This window comes from Corythoichthys intestinalis, chromosome 3, assembly GCF_030265065.1.
Source record: "Corythoichthys intestinalis isolate RoL2023-P3 chromosome 3, ASM3026506v1, whole genome shotgun sequence".
Taxonomy (NCBI): domain Eukaryota; kingdom Metazoa; phylum Chordata; class Actinopteri; order Syngnathiformes; family Syngnathidae; genus Corythoichthys; species Corythoichthys intestinalis.
Window position 1 is genome coordinate 33,710,581 of NC_080397.1, and position 25,067 is coordinate 33,735,647.

Sequence of the window (25,067 nt, forward strand, 5' to 3'; positions counted from 1 at the left end):
TACTGTTTTCACTATATCATTGTACTTACTTGTTGTTGGGATTTTCACTTAAGTAAAGGATTTCTCCTTCACCACAGCTGCCTAGAAGCGGTCCCAGGGCAGAATTTGTTGCTGAGGGGAACCACGTGACCTCCATCCTACAGCCATTATTAATTCAACATACACCGAAAAGAACCGCCATCAGGCTAGATGAATATCCTTTTTCTATCGAGGTTGGTCTGCGGGCACCGCACTGACTCGGCCTTTAACAGAGTGGCAACTGAGGGTTAGTACCCCAAATGGCCATTCGACTAATAAGTAGTTTACTGGTTGCTGTGCAAGAGACAAACACATATGAGGCAATATTGCAACATGGCGTTGTGCAAATGAAAATCTCCAAAAGGCAAATACAAAGCCAGAGGAAAGGTGCTGTCTGGCCTTGTTTATGCACATCGTCAGAATTCTAGATGGTAATTTGTTTATGGCAGAATGATATCTGCATGCTAATGCATTACTCCTGACTCTCCCAAAGTGCTTGTTTTAAATGGGCTGCTTGGAGGACGTAAAGTGTCATATCTGGTGGTTTATTGCACCTAATTTGGAATTCTCATAAAAAAAATAAAAAAAAAATTATAAAAAAAATAAAAAATCTGCTACACTCCCAGCTGTACTGCTTTCCTCAAAATTTTTTTTTTTTAGTTCAAAAGTTAGTATTTTTCTTAGCTATTGGAAAAACATGGATTGACGTAGCACTGAAACATAATAATACATGATAACAATATGAACCGTTATTTACAACTGGCCAAATCAATGCAGCATTGACTTAAAATTGACATGTTTTCCACAACGACAGTAATACAAAAAACATCGAGAGTGCATTGCGAAGAACATCCAGTTAGCTGGAGTCTTATTCAATTATACTCATGCATAGACTTCACTATCAGTTGATGAGGCAGCGCCTACATACTGTACATTGCGCCACGGCTTCCTATAGGGGGCCGGGCCAGCAGAGCATCGTAGCAGTTTTCACTGCAATAAACTCAAACACACGCTACGTTCTAGCTAAAGATGCACCAATACCGATACCAGTATCTGCAGGGGGGGGGCAATCCGGACCCAAATGGAGGGCGCCGATACCATTTTCCGTTACAGTATTATAGCACTTGCCCGCAGCCTTTTTTTTCTCCTGACGCTCACAACTCTTTGTTGTGTGATAACACGTGATCACTTCGAATGCCAAGCAGCTATCGCTATTGGCCTGCTCCAGACCAATGACAGTGAGCCAATAGCCGCTCTTAACCAATGCCAGGGCAGCTTTTTCATATGTAGGAAAAACAAACTACGAGAGGAAAATGTCTGGAAATATTTCATTTTATAATCTCCGTCGAGTAGAATGGCTGCGTGCGAGATTTGCGGCTTTCAATCCTTGGACCTGATAAAACATTTGAAGACGAAACGCGAACGAACACAAAGAGTTTGAGGCTACAACAGCAGCAACTGCTACCAAGAGAAAGGGGGCAGGACCGGAGCAACAAACTCTGATCAGCTCACTTCATCTACTTTACTTTAAAGGATACTGTGGTCAATTATTATTACTTATAATTTCATGAAAGTTGCACTGTTTGGCCTTTAAGAGCCAAAACTCAGGGTTTAAAAAAGTTTATTCATTATTCATTCACTGTATTTTTCCTTTCTTAAAGTTGGACTAGTATTATACATGTTTTAATTTCACGAATTTAGCACTATTTTGGCCTTTGAGAGCCAAAGGGTTATTTAACTATTGTCACCCATACCAGGCATGCAATAAAAAGTTGTGTATATACACACACACATATATATATATATATATATATATATATATATATATATATGTGTGTGTGTATGTATGTATATGAATTTCAAACAAAGTGGTATCGGAATCGGCTGATACTGCACAGCCAGGTATCGGTATCGGGGCCAAAAAAATGGTATTAGTGCAACACTAGGAACGCTGGATATAGGTGGAAACAGGACGAAGGTTTTAGTGCACACAAGCAGGCAGGAGTCTCTCAAGACCTCAAGAGTGATTTGGTTGAGGTTTCAAGGTAATTATTATATAGAATAGCCCCATGCATGCACTTTGAAACGTTGTGAAAAAAAAAAATGAAATGAATGGGGGAACAAAATAGCATAACTATAGCTTGAAATATTTACGTAAAATGAATGATAACTGCCCGTTTTTTTCCCCTATTAACCAAAAATCTAGACTGTTTTATGTTCATTTCTATAGAAATTCCAGGATTAACACATGTACAGTATTTACAAGAATTTTCAACTTAAAAAGCTTTTTGTTTTGCGAAGGGCGCCATGTTGGGTTTTACATCCATACACAATAGCGTAACTTTACATTCAAATAATCAGGTAATTTTTGGCGTAACTTTCCGTTTTTTGGCGAAAAAAAAATAAAAATAATTTTGACATTTCTGCGTCCTTACAAAAAAAAAAAAAAAAAAAAAAAAAACGGCGGCTTTTACATGTTTTATTTTATGTAACATTTCAGACAGGGCCAAATAGCTGGCAAGACTGCTGAGGCAATATTGACATTGGAATTCAACCTAAATAAGTTGTGATTGTATATAGAAAAATGCAAAATTTGCTTTTGCTGAGTAAAATTAAGATGATTCTGCATGTTTCCCCCAAGTATTAAGCTTCTGATATGAAAATTGAGTGATTTATTAGCTGTTAAAAACTTGTGTCAAAATTTCACTAAATAAATAAAATTGACTCGCTATTCCGGGCAAAAACCTATAGGGGAGAGTGGGGGGGGGAGTTGTGCCAGTTTTTACTTAAAGTGACTTTAAAGTGAGGTCATGATAGTAATCTATCCAACTACAATATGAACATATATTTCAGAATGCAGTGCATCTTTGGGAACAATCAGTTTGGATCTGAACTATAGTATTTAAGAAATATAGCTTTCTTAAAAAAAGTGGTCTTTTGGCACAACTTGCCCCCAGTGCGGGGTAAGTTGTGCCTTTGGAGAGAATTCATTGGGGTAAATTGTGCCATTGATTATTGAAGTGAAACAGTATATTTTATTTCTGCTAGAAAAATAACATTCAAAATTATTCATTTAAGGTTTATTTAAAGGTTTTTTGCAACATCAAAGGCTAATTTTCTACAAGCCCATTACGCCAAATAAGCACATCACAGGTCAATTTTCAATAAGACCTGGTCCTTTTTCCTGTGGCTTTTGGCAAGGGAGGTATGGCTTCTGGAGATACATAACCCAAATGGGCGGAAGAACCAGTTTTGTCACTTGAAGATTGCTCAGGATTTGGGTCTGGAGAAGTGGGTGGCTCCCCTGGGTCTGGACCTGTTTAAGGAGCTGTGGGATTGGTTGGCTCCTCATATGATAGTCCAGGCAGGTCAGCAGCAGTACAAGTGGAGGGCTTCTCTAGGTTTGACCTGTCTGTTCGCATTGATGGGGCATAATCTTCATCTGAGAAGATATCCCTGTTGAATGGGAATATGCCCCTCACTCTGAAACTTGATGTAATGTTTCTGGGTGTCATTGTTGACATGAATGCTTGGTTTTCGAGTCCTGGGATCTCGTAAATTGTTACGGTTTTACCAGGATTAGTGCGCATCCATCCATTCATTGCCCTGTTGTACTAAGTTTTTAGTGAGTAATAGACTATTTTGTAAGTGCCACTGGCACAACTTAACCCAGGCCCTGTGGCACAAATCACCCCAACCCCACCTTTTTGGAAAAATTGCATCATCCATCAATTTTGAGCTAACATCGTGCTAGCTGCAAGGATTCATAGAGTAGCTTACCAAAGCACTAAAACATGTGTGGAATGTTTTCAAACTTAACATACCTGTTCAGACACAACAATAAAAAAAAACGTGATCATAGAAATTTTACTTTGAAAGGCAAATAACAGTTTTCTTAACTTAAATGTGCTTACCTCTCATGCAATAAGGCTCTCCTTTTCAGAAAGAGTGAAATGACTGAGTCTTCAAAAAGGTGTGGTCACATGACCAATTTTTTCTATGGTTGCCTAGAAACAGGGGGTGGCACAACTTCCCCAATGGCACAAATCACCCCACTCTCCCCTGTATGTTAAATATTGCTATTCATCCTGAAAATATGGGTGATTATCACTGCATTTGGTGATTTTTGTGCATATAGCCACTAGATTAGCGATTAGCGGCTTGATTCTTGTAGCGTAAAATCTGAGAATTTTATAGCCATTTTGTTTTGTTATATTTATATAAAAAATAGTAAATCGGGATTTTATTAGGGAACGACTTTAAATTTTTTTATGCCGTTGCTCATGGAGATTCATTTATGCCAGGGGAGGTGCCTGTTTTGGTCTTAGGTCGCTAGTGGCTTTGGTTTTGAAAATATTTGAATTTTAAGTTTTTGAAAATAGGCCCTTTACAGAGCGGCCCCGCGCCCTGTTTCCCGTCAACTGATAGTGAAGTCTATGAGTCATGTAAATATACTATGATAAACGTGATACACAATGCTTTTCAACATGTTTTACACTTGGAGTAATAAAAGAAAAACAAAAAGTCTTCATTTTAGAAGTCCTTTTTAAAAAAATAAACTAAACTGCAGTTACACAGGGTAACCGTAACGAGGGTCATATTTGAGTGGTGGAAGGGGCTTCCTCACTGAGGCGCTCAGTTTTGAACCCCTGTCGCTGTTGCTGCGGTGGCTGCCATTAGACTCATTGACACTAGGCAGGCGGTTGCCCACCGAGCTATAAGAAACCCCTTGGTGGGTGCGGTAACCCAGGACTGAGCGGTAGCTGGAGTTCCTACTTGAGGGACGACTCTCTGGAGCGTGGGTATCCTCCCTGGGGAAACACACAACTCTCTTAATCGAATACTAAGATATGAATGAATGCTTTGATATGCTCTCTAATGGAATACCTGATTTCATTCGCAGCCTCCTTCTCATAGCGTTTCCTGAGGCAGCAGCAGACCAACAGCCAGATGGCAAGCAAGAGGAGGAGGAGGAGGAGTAGCGCACCGATTACAGCCCCGACTATGATGCCCACTTTATTCGTGGCTAGAAGATAGAATTTAATGAGAATTGAAAAATTTCTTAAAGGCTATTTTCACATTACAGGTCAAATCCAATTTCTTTGCACATATGTGACACGTAACAGAATTGTTTCATGAAGCGAGTACTGTTCAATTCCGATTCATCAAATGAGACCTGGGTTCGTTCGCCTGTGGTAGAAAATTGAATTATCTATCAGACACTTCTGCAGTGTGAATGCATATGCGTATTAATGCAACCTATACTAGTATTTCATCAATAAGTGAAAATACGTCATCACTGTTCAACAAAACAAACAACAGACACAAACTAGTAATGGCAGATGAAGGCGCAGAAAATACCTTTTTCTCATGATACCTGACGTGAAACTATCAGGTAAAAGAAAATGTTGGCTCCACTAGCATGAAATCCTCAAAATTGCTGCAAAGCATGACTGCGGAAACCTCTCGAAGCGACCATATTTTACTTTCCCAAACACTGCAACACATGGGTCATACGTGTCACAGTGTGGGTGCATGTCACTTCGCGTGCATGTGACTGACCGGTACATTCAACTAAAAATGTGATCATGCAGTTAATGCTGATTAAGAGATTATCAAGTACCTTTAAGCAGGGGTCAGCAACCCTGGTCCTCGAGTGTTTTCCATGTCTCCCTCCTTTAACACACCTGAATCAAATAATCATGATCGTTATCAGGCTCCTGCAGAGCTTGCTGATGAGCTGATCATTTGATTCAGGTGTGTCAAAGGAGGGAGACATGGAAAACAAGCTGAATCGTGGCACTCGAGGACCAGGGTTGCTGACCCCTGATTTAAAGTGCTTAAGACAGGAGAAAAAAAGTCTTAAATAGCATTATTATGTGAATTAGAATCATATTTTGAGACGATTCAACAATATACAACAATTTGGCAACACGCAGATGAAGAGAAATTAGTCTTTTAATCTGCCGTTTAGCCACGCCTTCCATTATAGGGCTCTAGTGTCCCAACAGGAGGATGACGTCGGCAGGGTCACGGTTTCATCTGATTTAGAATTCAGCCCAGTGAGGGGGAATTATTCAGAACGAGGAAAATGCGACGAAGAGAGCCGCAAAATGTCATTGTTTCAGTCTCTCTGCTCCAATATTTTAACAGGATATTCTTTTTATCAAAGTATTTTTCTCCAATTGCTCAAGAAGTGGTATGGTCATGACAAATAACAGTCTTGAGCTAAATGGAAAATGAAATACTAAAAATGCAATTATTCAGTACTACATGGCAAAATTACTCCATAATGGTCAAAACTGTCGACTTCACCTTTACTGTCGCACCTCCCGAACGATATTGTATGCCACTGGAATTAGTCTGGTTTTTGTCGTTTCCCTGCCCCGGCTTTGGAGAGTGTAAACAAACCAGGAGGCGTGACAGCTAGCCGACATGCTAACCTGAACCGTTTGATGTTTCAAAGTCTTATTCTCGACTTTTGAAGCAAAAAATCACTCAAATCTACCCGAGATCATGTCACACGGCGGCGGGGTTGTCGATTGTCTTCGCCGATCAGCAACCCGCCCGGCGGCGACAAGTTACAGCTTGTCATTCCCCTGCTGCGGGCAGGAGAGCATGTTTGCCGGGGAAGCAGCTGGAGAATTACCGCTGGAAAAACCAGTCGATGTCGGAGGAGCGCGTAGCTGCCACATGGTCAACACGAATATGGCGTAAATTAATGTTTAACTACACGGCGAAGACAAACAGTAAGAGAGCGGCGTGCAATTGTTTTGCAGCTAACATGGTCGGATATGTCTGAGGAGAACTTCTCTACATGTCAGTCCATGATCAAACGTAAGTAAATATGCCATTATTTAGAGAAAGTTTGTCGTGTTTACTTTGTAATCGCTGTATTCGTGGCCATTTTTAACACAATGTTGCAATTTCTGATGGGGTTGAAAATTTGACTGAACACCGGGCACACGACGTGGGCAATAAGCCGAGTATAGAGGGAGGTGGGCAAACAAGCCGCCAGTCGTTGGCCAAGTGGCATTCTGGACAATCAGCCACAAAATGAAAGCCACTTCCGTATTAACACGTGTGCCATGATCCCAGTATTTGACATAATACAAAATACAATGTTTACTCACTTCCTCGTAAGTCCAATGGTCCCACAGTAGTAGGGCTTGTTTTGGCAAATATACGCGGTGAACGGGAAACTTTTGAAACCCCAAAAGGCTCACACGCCTCTCCCTGGTACAGCAACAATTTTCTGCAGCCGTTTGGCTGGCGTGATGCGAAAAAACCCCGAATTAATCCGCAAAATCAGCAGAATCCGCAGTCTGTCTGCATGCTATAAAGCAATGCTGTATTGTGAGATGCTGACCCGGGTGACATCACATTCGTATTCGTCCTAAACCCGAGACTGAAGCCGGAAGTCACTCATTTTCATGGCGTGGGATTCAAAAATTGAATATATAAAATGGAACACATTCAAGCGGTCCATTTCATTCAGGAGCATAAAACACTGCGTGAAATATGAAATAAACATGCTTTTGGTGTCATTGGCACTTTAAATCAAAGTGTTTATCATTAACGGTATACGTGTTAATAGTGCAATTAATTATAGGCATATACTGTATATAGAGTAAAAATAGACTAAATTAGATGCAATTTCATTCAAACAGTATATAATGTTTGTTTTAAATCAAACAACTGAAATGACTGATGGTGGTGACGTAACCATGTTCCTGTTCTTGATCTTTCCCTTCTCTAAATGGAGTGTGGTGCATGGTGTAATGCAAAATGATATAAGAAGTGTTGGCAGTAGATAGCATGAAGCCAAATAAATTAACACGTCACTTACAGAAATTATAGCCCAATAACGCTCACAGGCCGATTGAGTATTTTTATTTTTTTTAACAGAAACGTACTGAATATGGCTATCAATCCTACTGTACTTACATCAATTTTATAGAGAATTTTATAGTCGCGGCAGATAGTAAGGGCGCAAAATATTTTGCCCTTCCTCGGGGTCTAGGGGCGTAACTAATTAAAACGCGCTGATGTATTGACATCCCAATTCTCCTTAAATCTTTATTATCATGTTTGTAGTTTTTAGTGATGTAGACTGCAAAGCTGCTTATATTTGCACTTTCAAGTAGCTAACACGAGTTGGCCAAAAGGCAGCATTTTTGAATCTAAGATGTTCCTGAGAGGTTCAGAAAGTCAAATTAGGAGTGATGCTCTCCTTTACTTACGGTTGTGTGCCTGCAGTGCATATTTACACTGAGCTTTGCCAACAGGGTTTTTGGCCTCACACACGTAACTTCCAGCATAGCTGTCTGAATGGTTCTTGATCAAATACTCCCCACTTTGTGCATCTTAATGGGAGACATTCCAGAGGAATATGGTATTAATGCTTTGGGTGTACTGTATTTTTGCTTTAAACACTGGCGTACATACTTAGGGGCATGGCTATTGGTGGCTTTGGGCCGCCACTTTCTCGTGTCCACGTGTACGTAATTGGAGATGATCCCTGGTTGGACTGACAGCGGAGAGTGACCGGACTACCTTTCTCCTCCTTGCCGTCAACCCAACATTTTGGCACAGATGGAGGAACTGATGAAAAATGAAATAAATCACACATCATTAAGGAAGTGGAAGACAGACAGTGATGACAACATTTGAAGGACATTCCACGATAGTGAACGTCAAGCGAATAAACCGGTCAAACCAGTTGAAAATTCTTCCTCACCCAATACGACAAGTGTTACTTTTCGCATGTCGACGCCCGGCGCCTTTTTGACTTTGCACTGGTAGGTAGCTGTGTCTGACCGCCTCAAATTTGAGAGAGATATGGATGCGTCTCCACGCATAGGGTCTCCTGTGAAGCTGATTCTACCAGTAAGGGTGGGGTCATAGTTGTGTATACGTCCTTCTGTGTAGGCCAAGATCTGACAAACATTGAGTGATGATAAGAGAGCAAAGCCGGTTTTACTACTAACATGAGCATGAAGCTAAAATATGACGTCTTGTGTTTGCCAAGACACATAACATTCCTCTCTTTGTACGTAGTGGGCCTACCAGTTTGTCTTTCTTCGTCATGTCTGGGCTGACGTTGTACCACTCAATGTCTAGCTCCCCTGTGTCTTGGGGTCCGGGAGTGTAAGTGCAGCCGAGCAGGGCGTTTTCTCCCTGGGCCTTCTGGATGGTTTGTGGACCTGAAGAAGTCACCTGCATTGCCTCTGTCACATCTGTGTGCTCAAACAAGTTAACAAAACAAAACAAAAAACTCGGTCAACACACACTATATCATTCAAAATTTATATCCATGAGGTACCAGATTTTTTTTCTGAACACTTTCTAGATTAGAGTTGTCACAAAGGTTTTCACCACATCGTAGTTTACGGTTTGCCTGCCTGAAAGGAACTCTTGTGATAGTGAAAATTGTAAATGTATTATAGGTAGAGTAAATAGTGGGTATTCCCGATAGGACCCCATTATGAATTGGCAAATGCTCTCTGTTTTATCCTTTTTCTTACATAATCGTTTAAAAACATCTAGTGGTCATTACACATCCGGGTTGATCCCGAGATCATCGTCCATATAAATTAAATAAAAATTTGCTTTGAAAAAAAATTATAGAAAAAAAAAAAAATGGATGACGGACCAAGGTCAAAAAATACGTTCACCAATACCAATTTGAGCTAAAAATTGCCCATTTGGTGGGGATTTTTTTTTTATATGGGGTTCACAAATTAAAGATTCGGCATTAAATCAAATCATATAGGGTTAGGATAGAAAAATGGGGTAGACTACAATTTTGATAATACCATAGTCATTAGGGTTTGGCATTACCCGTAATTTGTTAGTTATGGTTTGAGAAAAACATAGGTAAGGCTGTAGAACATACAAGCTATACAGAATAGCCCATAATAATTTATATAGTTATTATAATTCATATTTATTTACTTATTTACTATATTACCTATTGATTCTATAATATATTGATATATACGGTAAGAAAACTGGTCTTTCCTCATCTCCTACTGTATTAACAGACAAAAAGACAAACACTACATACGCTTCGTCATATTTTCTCGTCTTAGCTCTTCATATCTCCGGTGCACTTTGCTATGTTCTCTTGTTTGGTTAAAAAACACTGTGCACACTCCGAAAATGACACTGTCTCTGCCACTCATTAGTGGATGTGCAATTACACTTTATTCTAGTATGGCAAAAACGTATGTTCCCCAGGTCACATGCGCCATCCACGGCATCACTCTGCGCCCACCTAGGGGGGTGCGGGGTTGAGAAGTACTGGTCTAAACTCAAACAGAAACTGCACATAAAATCTGAAAAAAAGTGCTCAAGTTAAAATAAGTGCTAAAAAAGTCTATAATACACCACAATTCTACTCAAACTCAGAACTCATCGAAAACAAATATACATATACATGGGATATACATTTTACCAATTGTATTATTTTATTTCTACCTGTTGTTATAAATAATCCAACCTATGGCCTTTTTAACTCAACAGCATCCATCTCGACCAGGAGTGTCCGAACTTTTTGCAAAGGGGGCCAGAATTGGTGTGGTAAAAATGTGGGGGGCCGACCTTGGCTGACGTCCTTTACGTACTACAATATATTTAGGCAAATTTTAGCAAGCCATTCCATGTGTCACATTTGCTTTATTTATTTATTTTTTAAAATTAATAATTTCAACAATCTCGCAACTAGCCTTTGTGGCGTTCTATTTCGACTCTCGGGCTCTTGTGAAATACTGCAGCTGTAAAATTAAACTAACTTTAAGTTGCTTGAATTTCTCGCTACGTATCTTCTCCGTAATCTTGTCGTACATGTCAGCATGTCTTGTTTGGTAATATCGCCTCACATTGAACTCTTTAAAAACAGTGACTGTCTCTTTGCAAATGAGGCAGACACAGTTGTTGCGTATTTTAGTGAAGAAATATTCCAATTTCCACCTATCCTTGAAGCATCGGCCGCCGCAGTCAACTTTCTTTTTTTTTGTTGTTGTTGATTGTCACCATTTTAGAAAATTGGGAATAAAGGGTCACCCGGGGTAATGTTGCTTAGAGTGCTGCTGCCTTTTGTTGAGTAAATGAGGAGCAGCATTTACTGTGTAAGCTACTTCATATGCTGGTAGCAGTACTGCTGACCAATTTAATAACTCTGTGTGCGGGCCAAACGTTATTGATTTTATGACAGAGGCTAGGGGCCAGATGAAATTTGACCAAGGGCCGCATTTGGCCCCCGGGCCGGACTTCGGACATGTCTGATCTAGTCTAAATATACAACAGTGCAGTGTAGGATTTGGATTGTTTCCTTCTGCTTTTTAGGGTTTTCTCTTGGTAGTCAGTTTTGCAACCATTTGGGTTTCCTTTCCTAACATGCATGTTCGGTTAATTGCAGACTCAAAATTGTCCCTGTGAATGTGACTGGCTGTTTGGCTGTGTGCCCAAGTCTGGAATGTATTCTTCCTTAACCTTTTCAGGGATAGGGGTCACTACAATGAATAACTAATCAAGAGTTGACACTGAAGACCTTTAACCTTTTATAGAGCAAAAGACTATTTTTGGTTAAAATAATTTGAATATTAGCAAATATAATGCATATTGCATTTGGTATTAAATATTATAATATTATTATTATTTTTAAATTATTAATCATTTTTGTATTTTCAATATTTTTTATATAATAAGTAGTGTTGCACCGATACCATTTTTTGGCCCCGATACCGATACCATACCGATACCACTCCGTTTATATATATATATTTTTTATTATTTTATTTATTTTTTAATTTTTTTCCCCAAAGAGCTACATAATTGGATGTGAAATCATTGCCATCAAGGCTTTGTCAGGCTGTTGCTTACCTTTGCAAAATAGGAAAAAGACTAGTACAAAGTATAATACTAGCCCAATAGTAAGAAAGTAAAAATAAGTTCATCATAATAAACTCTGAATGAACTGAGCAAACTTTTTTAAACCTCTCAAAGGCCAAACAATGCAACTTTCATGAAATTATTGTCACATTCTGCTGCTAGTTAGATTTTGTTTTGTTGCTGGGCTGTTAGTTGGGGCGTTCCTGACGTCACACCTGAATCCAATGCAGGCTCATCAACGCAGCATTTAAGCACGGGTGAGCTCAGAGAAGGCTGCCGAGATATTTGCTTTGCTGATCGCCATTTGACATCTCACACTATAGTCTCGCTACATTTGCTTGTTACGCCCCTGCATTGGTTTTTTTCTGTTAGTGTGCTGCACTCGTATGTAACCTCTACCCTGCTCAGGTATTTGAGTGTTTTTATTTTGGCTTTTTGGCTCGCTGCCTATCGTCTTAGTTAACCTTCGAGTTTGTAGTATTGAGCTCCGTCGACCTGCTGTCACGTCTCCTTTTGTTATTTCTACTATCCCGCGATCGCGTGTTATTTTTTTGTTTGCAATCATCAAACCCTTGTACGTATCCCCCGCTTGTTGTCCGCTTCGAGGTCCAACCTTTTTTCCGCGTTTGCGGATGCTAACAATTATAAGTAATAATAATTGACCACAGCATCCCGTCTCTCTATTAGCCTCCTTTTTTCGGGGGGGGGGGGGGGGGGGGTCCCTTATTTCTATTTCTGAAAGGTGGCAACCCTACTTTGGAAACAGTTCCCAAATTACTGCAGCATTTCTTTATGTAAAAGACAAAGTAAAGTTGACGTACTGAACTGACCAGAGATTGTTGCACCGGTCCAGCGCCCTTCCTCTGCTCTTGCAGGCTCAAACTCATTGTGTTCGTTCACGTATCGTCTTCAAATGTTTTATCAGGTTCGAGGTATTGAAACTGGCTGATTTAACTCCACATCTCGAAACTTTCAGGGCGCAAATCTTGCATGCAGCCATTGATTTTAATTGACAGAATTTCTATTTTGAAATATTTCCCGACCGCCGCCATGTCGGCATCGCCAAGCGGCCTTGTCATTGGTCAGGAGGGGCTATTGGCCCGTTCTCATTGGTCTGGAGCAGGCCAATGGCGGTAGCTGCTTGGTGTTCACGTGTCATCACACAACACAGAGACAGAGTGTAGTGAGCACCAGGAGAAAAAAAAGGCTGCGGTCAAATGTTATAATAATGGACCGGTAAATGGTATCGGCGCCGTCTTTGTTGGTACTCGCCGATACCAATACCACCATTTCGGGCCGGATCGGCACCCCCTGCCGATACTAGTATCGGTATCGGTGCATCTTTAATAATAAGTAAATGTTTAGATTAATCCAATGTTAATAAAAACTAAATCACTCAAATTAAAATTAATAATAAAAATATGTAATAAACAATAAAGCGTCATTGGTAACACTTTATAATAACTATCCGTTATAACTAGTTAACACATCATTACTAAACTTAATGAATGATTTATTGTTGACTTGTTAAGTGTTTAACAGTTTGCTGTGATGTATGGACATTTAATGCTTCTCATAAATTCAGTTTATCCTGCGTTTAGCACAAAAAGTGTTCCAAACTCATGGGTTGTACTATGCTGTTGATCTGCCATGTGATTGTCCAGAATGTGGCTTTCTCCGCATTAAACAAAATGTTTAACATTTCACCTGTGGTATTTCTTTGGTAAAGTGCAGCACACAAAAAGGTCTATGGCAGGAACAATCTTGACGGACAAAATTTTGGTATTTCTTCAAAGTTTAGTAGATGGTTAGCAAACGATTAACAACTGATCTGTAAAGTGTGAGTTAATATATTAAGTGTTAGTTATAAACTAATGTGTTTTATTGGGATGTTATTAAGTTGCACTTATCCCTCATTAACTAAAAATTAAGAAATGAAGATGGTAAATGGTGTTATGGTGTTATACTTATATAGCGCTTTTCCACCTTTCAAGGCGCTCAAAGCGCTTTACACTATCTCACTATTCACCTACTGGTGACGCAGCACCAGGAGCAACATGGGGTTCAGTATCTTGCTCAAGGATACTTAGGCGAGTTCATCAGGGCGAAGAATCGAACCCACAACCTCTGGGTTGGGGGGACAACTACTCTACCACTGAGCCACGCCACCCCCCCCAAGGAGTACTTGCAATTTTAGAATAAAAGCCCAATAACATAAATTATCAATTAATACTTAATAAGTCGTTAGTTAGTGTATTACTAATAGCTTTTTTAATCGTATATTACTCATTTATACGGTGTAGGTATAAATAATTGACCTACAGGTTTCAAGTCATTTATTACTCAATGACCATCTGTTTATTAATGAAATATTAACTTTCTATAAGGCATTATTATAAATGCTTAACAAACTGTTATCAAACACTTAATTCAAAAATAATCATTAATTAACACTTCACTAATGATCTAATAACTTGTGATAATGGATAGTTATTATAAATTGTTACATTTATTACATGCCATTGATGGCAAAAGATGCCCAATTCATTTAAACAGGAACGTCTGGCTATGAATGCTCATGTTTCAGTGCCTTGGATGGCGCAAGTACATTTGCCCCTGCCAGTCAAAATGTATTAAACGTCTAGCCCTATCCATGTCAGACAAAGAGTTAAACGAGTGCCCTGTAAGGATAAAAAACCAAAACAAAAGCAAAAAAATCAGAATTCATGCATGAAAGAGATAAATTCAACTCGGATAAGTGCTACATTTACAACCCAAGTGAGGATAAACAGCATCGAAAATGACTGGATTATATAATTGAAGAAGCCTTTTTGATTAAAGGTCAAACATCCTTAGCAAAATACAAACAAGTCCTCCAGTTGCCTTGTTGCTTTGATGACTAAAGGCCCAAGTACAGTGCATGCGTGATCGTTGCGGTTCCGGTCCGGTTCAGTGTTGACTGCGTGCCACGCAGTCCGTCAAAAACAGGCAAATCATACCGGCTGCTGCATGGCTGCGGTCCGCCAACTCCGTCCCCTCGTGAGCTCTCGCGTGATCGCGCGCGATAATGTGCCATTTAAAACAACGACAAACACACGGAGTCTGTAGTATGTACTCATCAGAGAAGCAGAGAGAGAGCACATTTTTTTCCTTGCATATTGATATTGTAACGTTTGCCAAGCGGAAGTTTGGCCGCGAAAAACACACGAGCTTCAATGCCTTTTTCCTCTTTTTCTTTATTAACTTCCCGCCACCTCACCAATGCAAAAACAACAACTACAGTGGAGAGAACAAGTATTTGATACACTGCCAATGGGTTTTCCCATTGTCAGTGTATCAAATACTTGTTCTCTCCACTGTATTTACACTGACGCTATCTAGTCCACCAATCGGAGCGTCGGGCTGGTGCACCAGCACACCAATGACAGCCCCACGTTGGTGCATAAATTAACCCACCGATGACAGCCCCGGTCGGCACAACACCGGCAACGCTACAATATTTTAGTTGTGTCTGTCTCTTAATTCCAGATTGACTGCATCATGTTGAGATCAGGGCTCCGTGCAGGGGGGCTATTATGCCCTTGGTTGTGTCGGTGCGTTTATATCTTTGTGCACATTTAAAATTTATGGCACATAACATCTCATAGAGCTGTTATAAACAACTGATAAATAATCTGCCATATTTATAAAATGGATAGCGAATTATATATGACACGAACTAAAAAAACAGCGTACTTGGAATTGGTGTCTCAACACTGCAGATTCATGTGCCCAGCGCAAACTGTTGTTTTTTCTATTACGAGTCAAGTGAAATGTAGGAAAGAAGGAGAAACGTCTTGAATAGACCACCAGGTCGAAACTTGTGGGTGTCTCATTTTTCTCTTTCGTACTTTTCCCCCTCGACTCTGTATACAAACCGAGATTGTTTGTGCGCGGGGGACGAGAATTTCTGCTGTGGAACCACTTCCAGATACGCTGTTTTTTTTTTTTTTTTTTTGCTTAGCACGTCGTGTGTTTGATATCATTGCCAGAAAAACACACATAATAGAACACTTTGCAGTTTCGCTTTTAATGGTGTCCTTATAGTAACGATCTGCTGCATCGTATATCACTTTGTGACTTTCCACCTCCATGATGAAGCGCTCATCATCCATCTTCGCTCATGTTTAAACCGTGATTAGGCACCTGGGCTTTTGACGTCAGGCCCACCTCCGCCCATTTTGTCGGATGCGTGTCCGGCAAAAATAGAAAATAGCCTATACCATGCGGCAGGCATGCGGCACGCCGGAGGTGGTTCGCAGTCAATCCGGAGCACTGACGCGGCCGGTATACGTTGAACAATAGGATATAATGGGAACGGATTGGCTCCGGCGCTATTTTTTACCGGAGTCGGACCGGAACCGCAACGATCACGCATGCGGTGTACTTGGGCCCTAAGAGTCTACACATCAGAAGATACAAGTGCCTCTGAATTTCATTTCTTTCTTTTTCGTTGTATGACAAAAACATTATTTGGGCAGAAAAATAAATCTAATATTTGTTTACAAATCAGTAATTATTTATAGAATTTCAAAGCTAACAGAGAAGAAGTATTTCTGTTTACTCGAAAAATGTGCCTGCACCATTAAAGTTGTTGTTGGTTAGAATTACAATTAACAACAAGAGTTGTATCCCTAAAACAAAAGAGAGTGAAGAACCCAATTGATTTTGTCTGTCCATCTTATTCTATCAGTAAGTAGACTTCTTCCTAGTTTATAGAAGAAGAACAGACAGGAGGCGCCAATATGAATCTGTGATGTAATTCCTACCAAACGTAATGTAATGTTGATCTTCCTTGTCCTTCTTTGCATAGTCACCTTACTATTTGTCCTGTTGTTAATCTTACTCTAAAGTTTGCTGAAAGAAAAAAAAGCTGTACTGTGTTGTGTATACAGTCAAAACATTAAAATATATAAACATATTTCGCACTGTCTTAATTATTTACACTGCTGGCCAAAAGTATTGGCACCCCTGCAATTCTGTCGGATAATGCTCAATTTCTTCCAGAAAATGATTGCACTTCCAAATGCTTTGGTAGTAATATCTTCATTTATTTTGCTTGCAATGAATGAACAAAAAAGAGAATTAATTATCATTTTACACGAAACACCAAAAATGGGCTCAACAAAAGTATTGGCACCCTCAGCCTAATACTTGAAAGCACAACATTTAGACAAAATAACTGCGAATAACCGCTTCCGGTATCCATCATTGAGTTTCTTACAATGCTCTTCTGGAATTTTAGGCCATTCTTCTTTTGCCAAGTGCTCCAGGTCTCTGAGATTTGGAGGGTGCGTTCTCCAAACTTTCACTTTCAGATCTCTCCACAGGTGTTCTATGGGATTCAGGTCTGGTGTCATTGCTGACCACTTTAGAAGTCTCCAGTGCTTTCTCTCAAACTATTTTCTAGTGCTTTTTGAGGTGTGTTTTGGGTCATTGTCCGCTGGAAGACCCATGACCTTTAAGACCCAGCTTTCTCACTCTGGGCCTGACATTATGCTGCAAAATTTGTTGGTAGTCTTCAGAATTCATAATGCCATGCACAGGGTCAAGCAGTCCAGTGCCAGAGGCAGCAAAGCAACCCCAAAACATCAGGGAACCTCTGCCATGACTGACTGTGGGGACCGTGTTCTTTTCTTTGAAGGCCTTGTTGTTTTCCTGTAAGCTCTATGTTGATGCCTTTTCCCAAAAAGGTCTTATTTTGTCTGAAATGATCATCCAAAATGTTTTTGGCTTTCTCGGGTAAGTTTTGGGAAACTCCAGCCTGGCTTTTTTATGTCTCTGCGTCAGAAGTGGGGTCTTCCTGGGTATCCTACCATAGAGCCACTGTCAGACACCGACAGATAGTACAGGTTGACACTGTTGTACCCTCAGACTGCAGGACAGATTCAACTTGTTTGGATGTTAGTCAAGGTTCTTTATCCACCATCCACACAATGTTTCGTTGAAATCTCTCGTCAATTTTTCTTTGCCGTCCGCATCTAGGGAGGTTAGCCACAGTGCTTTGGGCTTTACACTTATTGATGACACTGCTCACGGTAGACACAGGAACATTGAGATCTCTGGAGATGGACTTGTAGCCTTGAGATTGCCCATGCTTCCTCACAATTTTGTGTCTCAAGTCTTCAGACAGTTTTTTGGTCTTCTTTCTTTTTTCCATGCTCAATGTGGAACACACAAGGACACAGGACAGAGGTTGAGTCAACTTTAATCCATTTTAATTGGCTGCACGTGTGATTCAGTTATTGCCACCACCTGTTATGTGCCAAGTAACAGGTGCTGTTAATTACACAAATTAGAGAAGCATCACTTGATTTTTCAAATATTTTGTCCGGTCCATTTTTTGAGTTTTGTGTAAAATTGATAATTATTTTATTTTTATATTATATATATTGTTTAATTTTTCCATTCTCTTTTGTGTTTTTTTTTCATTCATGGCAAGCAAAATAAATGGAGATATTGCTACCAAATTTGGAATTGCAATCATTTTCTGGGAGAAATTGAGCAATATCTGACAGAATTGCAGGGGTGCCAGTACTTTTGGCCAGCACTGTATTTCACTAGTTCAGTCCAAAACCTGAAACTCACTTGTTACACACGCGAGAGATTACTTTTCAGAAAGACTTCCCCTATTTCTTTAGTGCTGAAAATCCATTAAAACAACAACATAAAATGCATATATTTGTTTCACATTTTGAGATGAACCACTAAAATGAACTTTTTGCGATAGCGACTTAATGAAATGCACCACTATCTCCGTGTTTGTTTATGAAACTGCAGAAAAAAGATCTACATATGAAAGTAGTTAATCTACGAGGACATTATCCACCGAGAAATATGAGCTGTAATAATTTTTGTCCTGCAATTTGTAAAAGCCAAACACAGCAGTAATGTAAAACAAGAGAGAAAAGAATCTCTTTAAAATGCATGACAGTTTGCCGCTTAATGGCATTCAAGCTCAGGGGCTGTGCTCCTAAAAAGAGAGGGGTGCTGGTCTGAAAGTAATTGGCCTCTATACTGAAACTAAAGCATTACACGGTGTGTGAAAAAGATTATGTTTGCATTTAAACCTATGCCATATGAGTGAATACATTCTTTTGTATTTTTGTATTGTATCGCATTTTTGAGCATCTCTCACAAAGCCCGCAGAAACACAGCATGCATTAAGTCGACATTTTATGGAGACAGAGACAACAGTGCTGGGCACATTTAAACTTGTAATGTTGCCATTCATCTCAGGCCCATTTTCCCATTTAGATGTTTCGACCTTGGCTAAAAAAATCTTAATGGAGAATACTGATAAATCCAGTCAGCTACACTGTTGACACCCCTCGCTGTTAATTCTCCTCACAAACACTCCGAAGGCGCCTTAATGCTATCGCCACAAAGTACACTGAGTCATTCATTAGATGCTGAAAGTGACAAATGTGAAAAAAGGCATTCTGGGAAAACTTGCCATTAGTCAGTCAAATCTTTACAGCTGGAGAAGCACCTCTCCTCGCTCTGGGCAAAACGCTGTTGTCTCAAGATGATGTGTTTTATAAGCACATTGGGAGCTAAACTTGCATGTCACAGAATGCAATTACTGAAAGACTTTGAATATATTGGCCAGACATCAGACGCAGCGTGCTAATTCATTCAGAATACATACAACGGAATGAGGTGATGCAATATAAAGACTTGGGGGGATTGTTTATTATTTTGCAATTTTAATTATTACTAGAAAATGCAGTTTCTGGAGAATTATGTGGGGATGCTTTGCTCTCCCAATGGTCACTTCATATTAATTTGGGGGATTTTTTCAGGTTGGTTCTTGTTAACTCACTGGCTGCTATTGACGGTGCTAGATGTCCAATCCATTTCGATTTGGAGGGGCAAATGTCAAGCGCCAACAATGGCACTGAAAGATGAACATTAACAGTCAGTACCTCCAGTTTAAATGAACTGGATGTCTACTGTTGTCAGTGGTGGGCAAAGGCTGTGGGGATACTTTGCATAGCGAAGCTTCCCACATATTATACTCATATTTTTTACCCTGTTCTTTTTCGGCGGGCCGCCCAGCTAACACCGTTTAACTCAGTGCTTCTCAATTATTTTTTATTTACGCCCCCCCCAGGAAGACGTAAACGTTCCACCCCCCCCAACTCTCTGCCACCACTGTAAATATACAGTAGTATCATTTGTATATAAAATTCTTATTATTATAAGTACAACTCTGCATAATATTGTGTTCTTTATAATATTAAAGAAAAACGTAATATACATCAACTTACATTAAAGTATTAAAAAAAAAAAATAATCCATCCATTCTGTAAAAATACACTCAAGATACATTTTTGACCGTTTGATGCTGAAAAATAAAATTTAATAAAATCTATAAATAATAATAAATTCAAATTGATTAGTAACATTTACTCATTAGGATAATATGTTGAACAATTAGACCGAAAAAACAAAAAATAATGCAACAAAAGGACAGTGTCATTGGACAGAGGGACAGTTTTTATTTTTGCTGCAGGCAGTATCAGCTCCTTTGCTATGGTGTGGGGTTATTTTGCACTGAGCAGCTTGGTATGCCACCTTATATGATGCTGACAGTGCTCGCTGGTTTACTGATGTAACACTAACAAAGTGGGAGGATTGTTGGCAAAATGTGGCACGCGCTGAAAAAAATAATTCCTTGCTGTCCGCTGCAAAAGTAAACAGTCTGGTCTTTCCTCGTCTCCCATTGTACTAAAAGTCAAAGCCAAAAGCTAAATGCTATATATGCTTCGTCATACTTCCTTGTCCAAGATTTTCATATCTCCAGAGCTCTTTGCTGTGTGCTCTTGTTTTGTTCAAAAATACTGCTAAAAATGAGAGTGGCACTGCCACCTACTGAGTGGATGTGCAATTACACTTAATTTTAGTATGACAAAAATGTATGTTCACCAAGGTCACATGCGCCACCCCCAGCATCGCGCTGCGCCCCCCTGGGGGGGCTCGCCCCACAATTTGAAAAGTACTGGTTTAACTGATCGACACGGTTCCAATTTCGAAACATTCTGAAATTTATGGTTGCAGCAAAAAGACAAACAATCAAACAAAAAATCGATATCAACAGAAAGTGATCCAAAAAAGAATCTACAGAAAGTAACCCAGAATCAGTGTTGTTAATAACGGTGCTAGAGTATAATGGCTGAGAAGTTAAGGAAGAAATTTTATTTTTTAAGCTTGTAATCAAGTATCAAAACTCACAAAAGTCAAATACAGCAAACTGTAGTAAACAAAATAGAATATAAATTAAACAATTGCCAGATTGGGGGGCCCCCTAGTGGTCAGGGGCCCTAAGCAGCTGCATAGTCTGCGTATAGGCTGGGCCGGCCCTGCTTCCAAGCATATATATAGGCGCTTCCAGGAGTTCACAAAACCAAGCACAGCACAGAAAATCCCAGAGTCTCATCTACGTCGTGCTGAATACATTTTTGAAGATTGCGTGAGTTGCCGCTTATTTGATTTGGGAGTTTAAAACTTTGCGTGCCCGATGTATGGGGGAGCGGGGGCGGGGGGTACATGGCCCACCCAGATGTGAGTGGTGCACACCCAATCAAAATGTCGGGAATATCTATTGTAGCGTCGCACTGGATATAGGGAACGCACAGAGAGTTGGTCTCACCTATTTTTTTATTGCAGGATTAACGGTTACTGTTGGCCGCAACCACGCCGAACAAGCAATCACCAAAACAAGCTGGTTTTCCAACCTCGTTTGTTATCCGCACGCTTCCTCTCTTTCCTCCAGACACATTCTCGCAGTCGGACATCTGGGCATTAATGATGTCACCAGCCACAACAAAGCGCCGCCATATTGAAATGGGGGCAAAACATGAGTCACAAGCAGTTGCTCTGTCGTGCATTGTAGTACAAACTCGTTGAACTTTTGTCTTATTTGCGGTCTTTTTTTCCCGTCAGAATGACTAAAAGTTGCCGTGTTGCGGGTTGTAACACAAAGAAGAGCTCAGAGCCGCATTTGAAGTTCTCCATTCTTTCTCGTGAGAAGAAAAGGACAAGCAAATGGCTGAAAGCAAACAATCGAGGAACAGTAAAAGAAGACGGTTCCGTGGACCATTCTCGCTAGTGGGAACCTAAATCCAGGCACATTTATGTTTGCAGCCGACATTTTATTACTGGTGAGTAAACTTTAATCGATTTATTTTGCCCTAATTAGCTGCTAGGATTCAATAGACTAGGCAGTGGTTATTATTACCCTAACCGACAACTCGCAAAGCGTTATTTTTCTTTTGCCGTGACCTGCTCTGATCAGTCAATCGGTACATTATTGGACTGCTGGGAATTGGTTATTTTGCTGTGACGTGTTCACGGCTAAATAACGCTTGAAGGCAAATTACCGGTTACGGCAGAAATAATCACTCTGTATATACAGTGCCCTCCACAATTATTGGCACCCCTGAAAAAGATGTGTTTTTTAGCTTCTAATATATATTTTTTTTCAAATAATATGGGACCTTAATGGAAAAAAAGAGAAAGATCCAACCTTCAATACAAGTGCATTCATTCAGTGGGGAAAAAAATCCCACATAAAGAAAAAAATATTTGACATGAAATAATGTGTATCACAATTATTAGCACCCCTGGTGTTAATACTTTGTACAGCCCCCTTTTGCCAACAAAACAAGGTCTGGGGACTGAGATGGCCATGGGAGGAGCTTGATTTTGTGAACCATTTCTGTGTAGACTTGGCCATATATTTAGGGTAGCTGTCTTGCAAGTGATGACCCATCTTCAGCTTTCGGGCAGAGGGCAACAGATTTTGATTTAAAATGTCCTGGTATTTCAAAGCATTCATGATGCCATGCACCCTAACAAGGTTCCCAGGGCCTTTGGAAGTGAAACAGCCCCACAGCATCACTGACCCACCCCCATACTTCACAGTGGGTATGAGTTGCTTTTCAGCATGGGCATCTTTCGTGGCACGCCAGACCCACTTAGAGTGTTTGTTGCCAAAAAGCTCGATATTGGTCTCACACAAAAATACACATGGTCCCAGGCTTCAACTGGGACCGTGTGCTTTGATCAGATGAGACGTTTTTATGAAAAAAAGACACAAAACACAGCTGAAATATATGAAATTCGTTTGTCTATGGATGTTTACCTGTGCGTGCCTCCATCTCAAAATGGCGACACGTTGCTATGCGAGATGACGTCATCGTGACATCATGCTGACTGCGAGAATAAGTAGATAGATGAATGAAAACAAACAAACAAACAAACAAACAAACAAAAAAAACAATAAAACAAACCCCCCAAAATTTAATGCAGTCTCAACGGGACACAAGCCAGTGCCCTACTTGCGCCGGTCTATGGCCCGGAGAAATGCAGAGGGTAAAAAAAAAAAGCCTGCATTGGGTGTGCCCCCTCAAGATTTCTTAGTGCCCACTCTGGTGGGTAAACCTAGATCCTGGCCTGTAACTTTGTCAACTTAAACCACAATTCATGGTGTCCTGTTTAAACCGGACGTCCGTAGCATAAAATGCCAAACAGGGCGCCACCAAATTTTCCCTCAGGACACTTGTCCGTACAAATTGGATAAAATTTGTTGGATGAGATACATTTTGGAATTTTACATGTATTTGCCATTAAAAATGAATGGGGCTTTTTTGGCATTTTTGCTGGAACTTTAAATGTGAGGTGAATTTTTGTAACGTTTCAAAGAGGAATTGGTAAAAGAGCGAAAAAGTGAAGGGGAGAAACAAGAAAAATAATATTATATAGGGCGAGCTTCCCCCTAAATAAAGAGCAACAAAGTGTGCCTGGATGGTAAACAACATAACTGTGTCTATAGCTACATGCAGTCCATGCTGCCTTTACTTTTAGATCAGCAAGTGCGTGAATTAACCACCTATGGTGATTGTCATTTTCTATCTGGCACGGAGTGCAAATCAGACTGTTATTGTTTGAAAATGAATGGGTTGTATTAATAGAATCGCCTCAGGAGTTTGAGATGAAAATCATCTGACTCACCTGTCTTTAGATGAACTGTTACCAGAAAAAATGCAGTCACTTTCAGCACCCAGGCAGGCGCCATCATAAACCTGCGTGGAAAAATCGTTTTAAGAAGAATATTCAGTTACCTTGTGATAAGTTTTTATACCTGACGTGTCACTCATTTCATGTTTTCTTGTCATCAGCCTCTCTAAATGCTTCAAGTGACTTCAATTAAACATCTAACATTCACCTTGTGTTTTAAGAATCCTAATTACCTGCCTTCTGCTACATTATGCCTTGTTTTTCCACAGCTAGAAGCCAAAATAAACCTGAATAATAATGCTAATCAAACACAAGTAAGACAAACTGCCTCTTAGGTAAACACACACTTATATTACACAACTTATAGTGTGTAATATGCTGCGGCAGAAAGGTTAAAACAACCACAATAACATATGAGCACTAACATACCTTGTTAGACAGAAAACAATCCAAAAAAATGAGGTTTTAGTAAGGCCTGCCATTGGTATACAACTGGTGATGTGTGCTGATTTAGCTGTCAGATGAAACTCAGCTGAAATAACTATTGCCACACCTTCTCCGTCCATAGGGCAGCACTTGGCCACTCCCACCATTGTTGCAATACTTAAGGTTTTTATTTTGGGCCGTAAAGGACAGCACGTGCATAATTATTAGTGCAAATCGAAACTATTAATCAGAACGCAGCATATGAAATGAGTTTAATTTTTTTTCTGTCGGTGTAGACAAGAAGTCTATAAGTGTATTCTGAGCAGGGGGAGAAGACAGATGAGTAATTGCCTGCCACGACATTGTGAACGAAAACAACTATGTTGCTGCACAAGTTCTTGTGATCACGCGCTCTGATTTTAACAGCTCCGTTTATGGCAAAGTTCTCATCTTTCATGGAAGCCAGAACATAAAAAATGATTTCTGTACACAATATTTTTCTGTATTTTAGACCGGATGTAGCTCAGTGTTGGGATATTTGAAACAAGGTGTAAATTCTTCAAGGAGGAGTGAGTAAACAATTTACAGCTATATTTCCCAACACACCCTTATGACACACCTTTATATGAACACACATTGGTGTCAGTGATGAAGTGTGTGAGTGT

The 25,067-nt window shown here is 40.0% G+C and overlaps 1 protein-coding gene across 1 annotated transcript; it reads right to left on the minus strand.

The window, feature by feature from the left end:
- Positions 1-1,856: 1,856 nt before the first annotated feature.
- vsig8b (V-set and immunoglobulin domain containing 8b) lies at positions 1,857-24,498 on the minus strand. The gene is made up of 8 exons (XM_057833015.1): positions 24,406-24,498; positions 23,971-24,041; positions 9,088-9,257; positions 8,759-8,957; positions 8,467-8,622; positions 8,262-8,384; positions 4,906-5,044; positions 1,857-4,829 (listed from the first exon to the last, which is right to left on the minus strand). Exons 1-8 carry the CDS (start codon positions 24,456-24,458, stop codon positions 4,589-4,591), a joined length of 1,152 nt encoding a protein of 383 aa, XP_057688998.1. The 5' UTR covers positions 24,459-24,498; the 3' UTR covers positions 1,857-4,588.
- Positions 24,499-25,067: the final 569 nt, after the last annotated feature.

Bases quoted from the DNA above. Each gene is read 5' to 3' on its own strand.
- vsig8b (XM_057833015.1), bottom strand. From the start codon at position 24,458: ATGGCAGGCCTTACTAAAACCTCATTTTTTTGGATTGTTTTCTGTCTA. The intron at 8,385-8,466 runs GTATGTACGCCA...TCTCCCATTAAG, and splicing joins ACCAATAGCCATGCCCCTAA to ATGCACAAAGTGGGGAGTAT. The intron at 4,830-4,905 runs GTATTCCATTAG...GTGTTTCCCCAG, and splicing joins GAGGCTGCGAATGAAATCAG to GGAGGATACCCACGCTCCAG.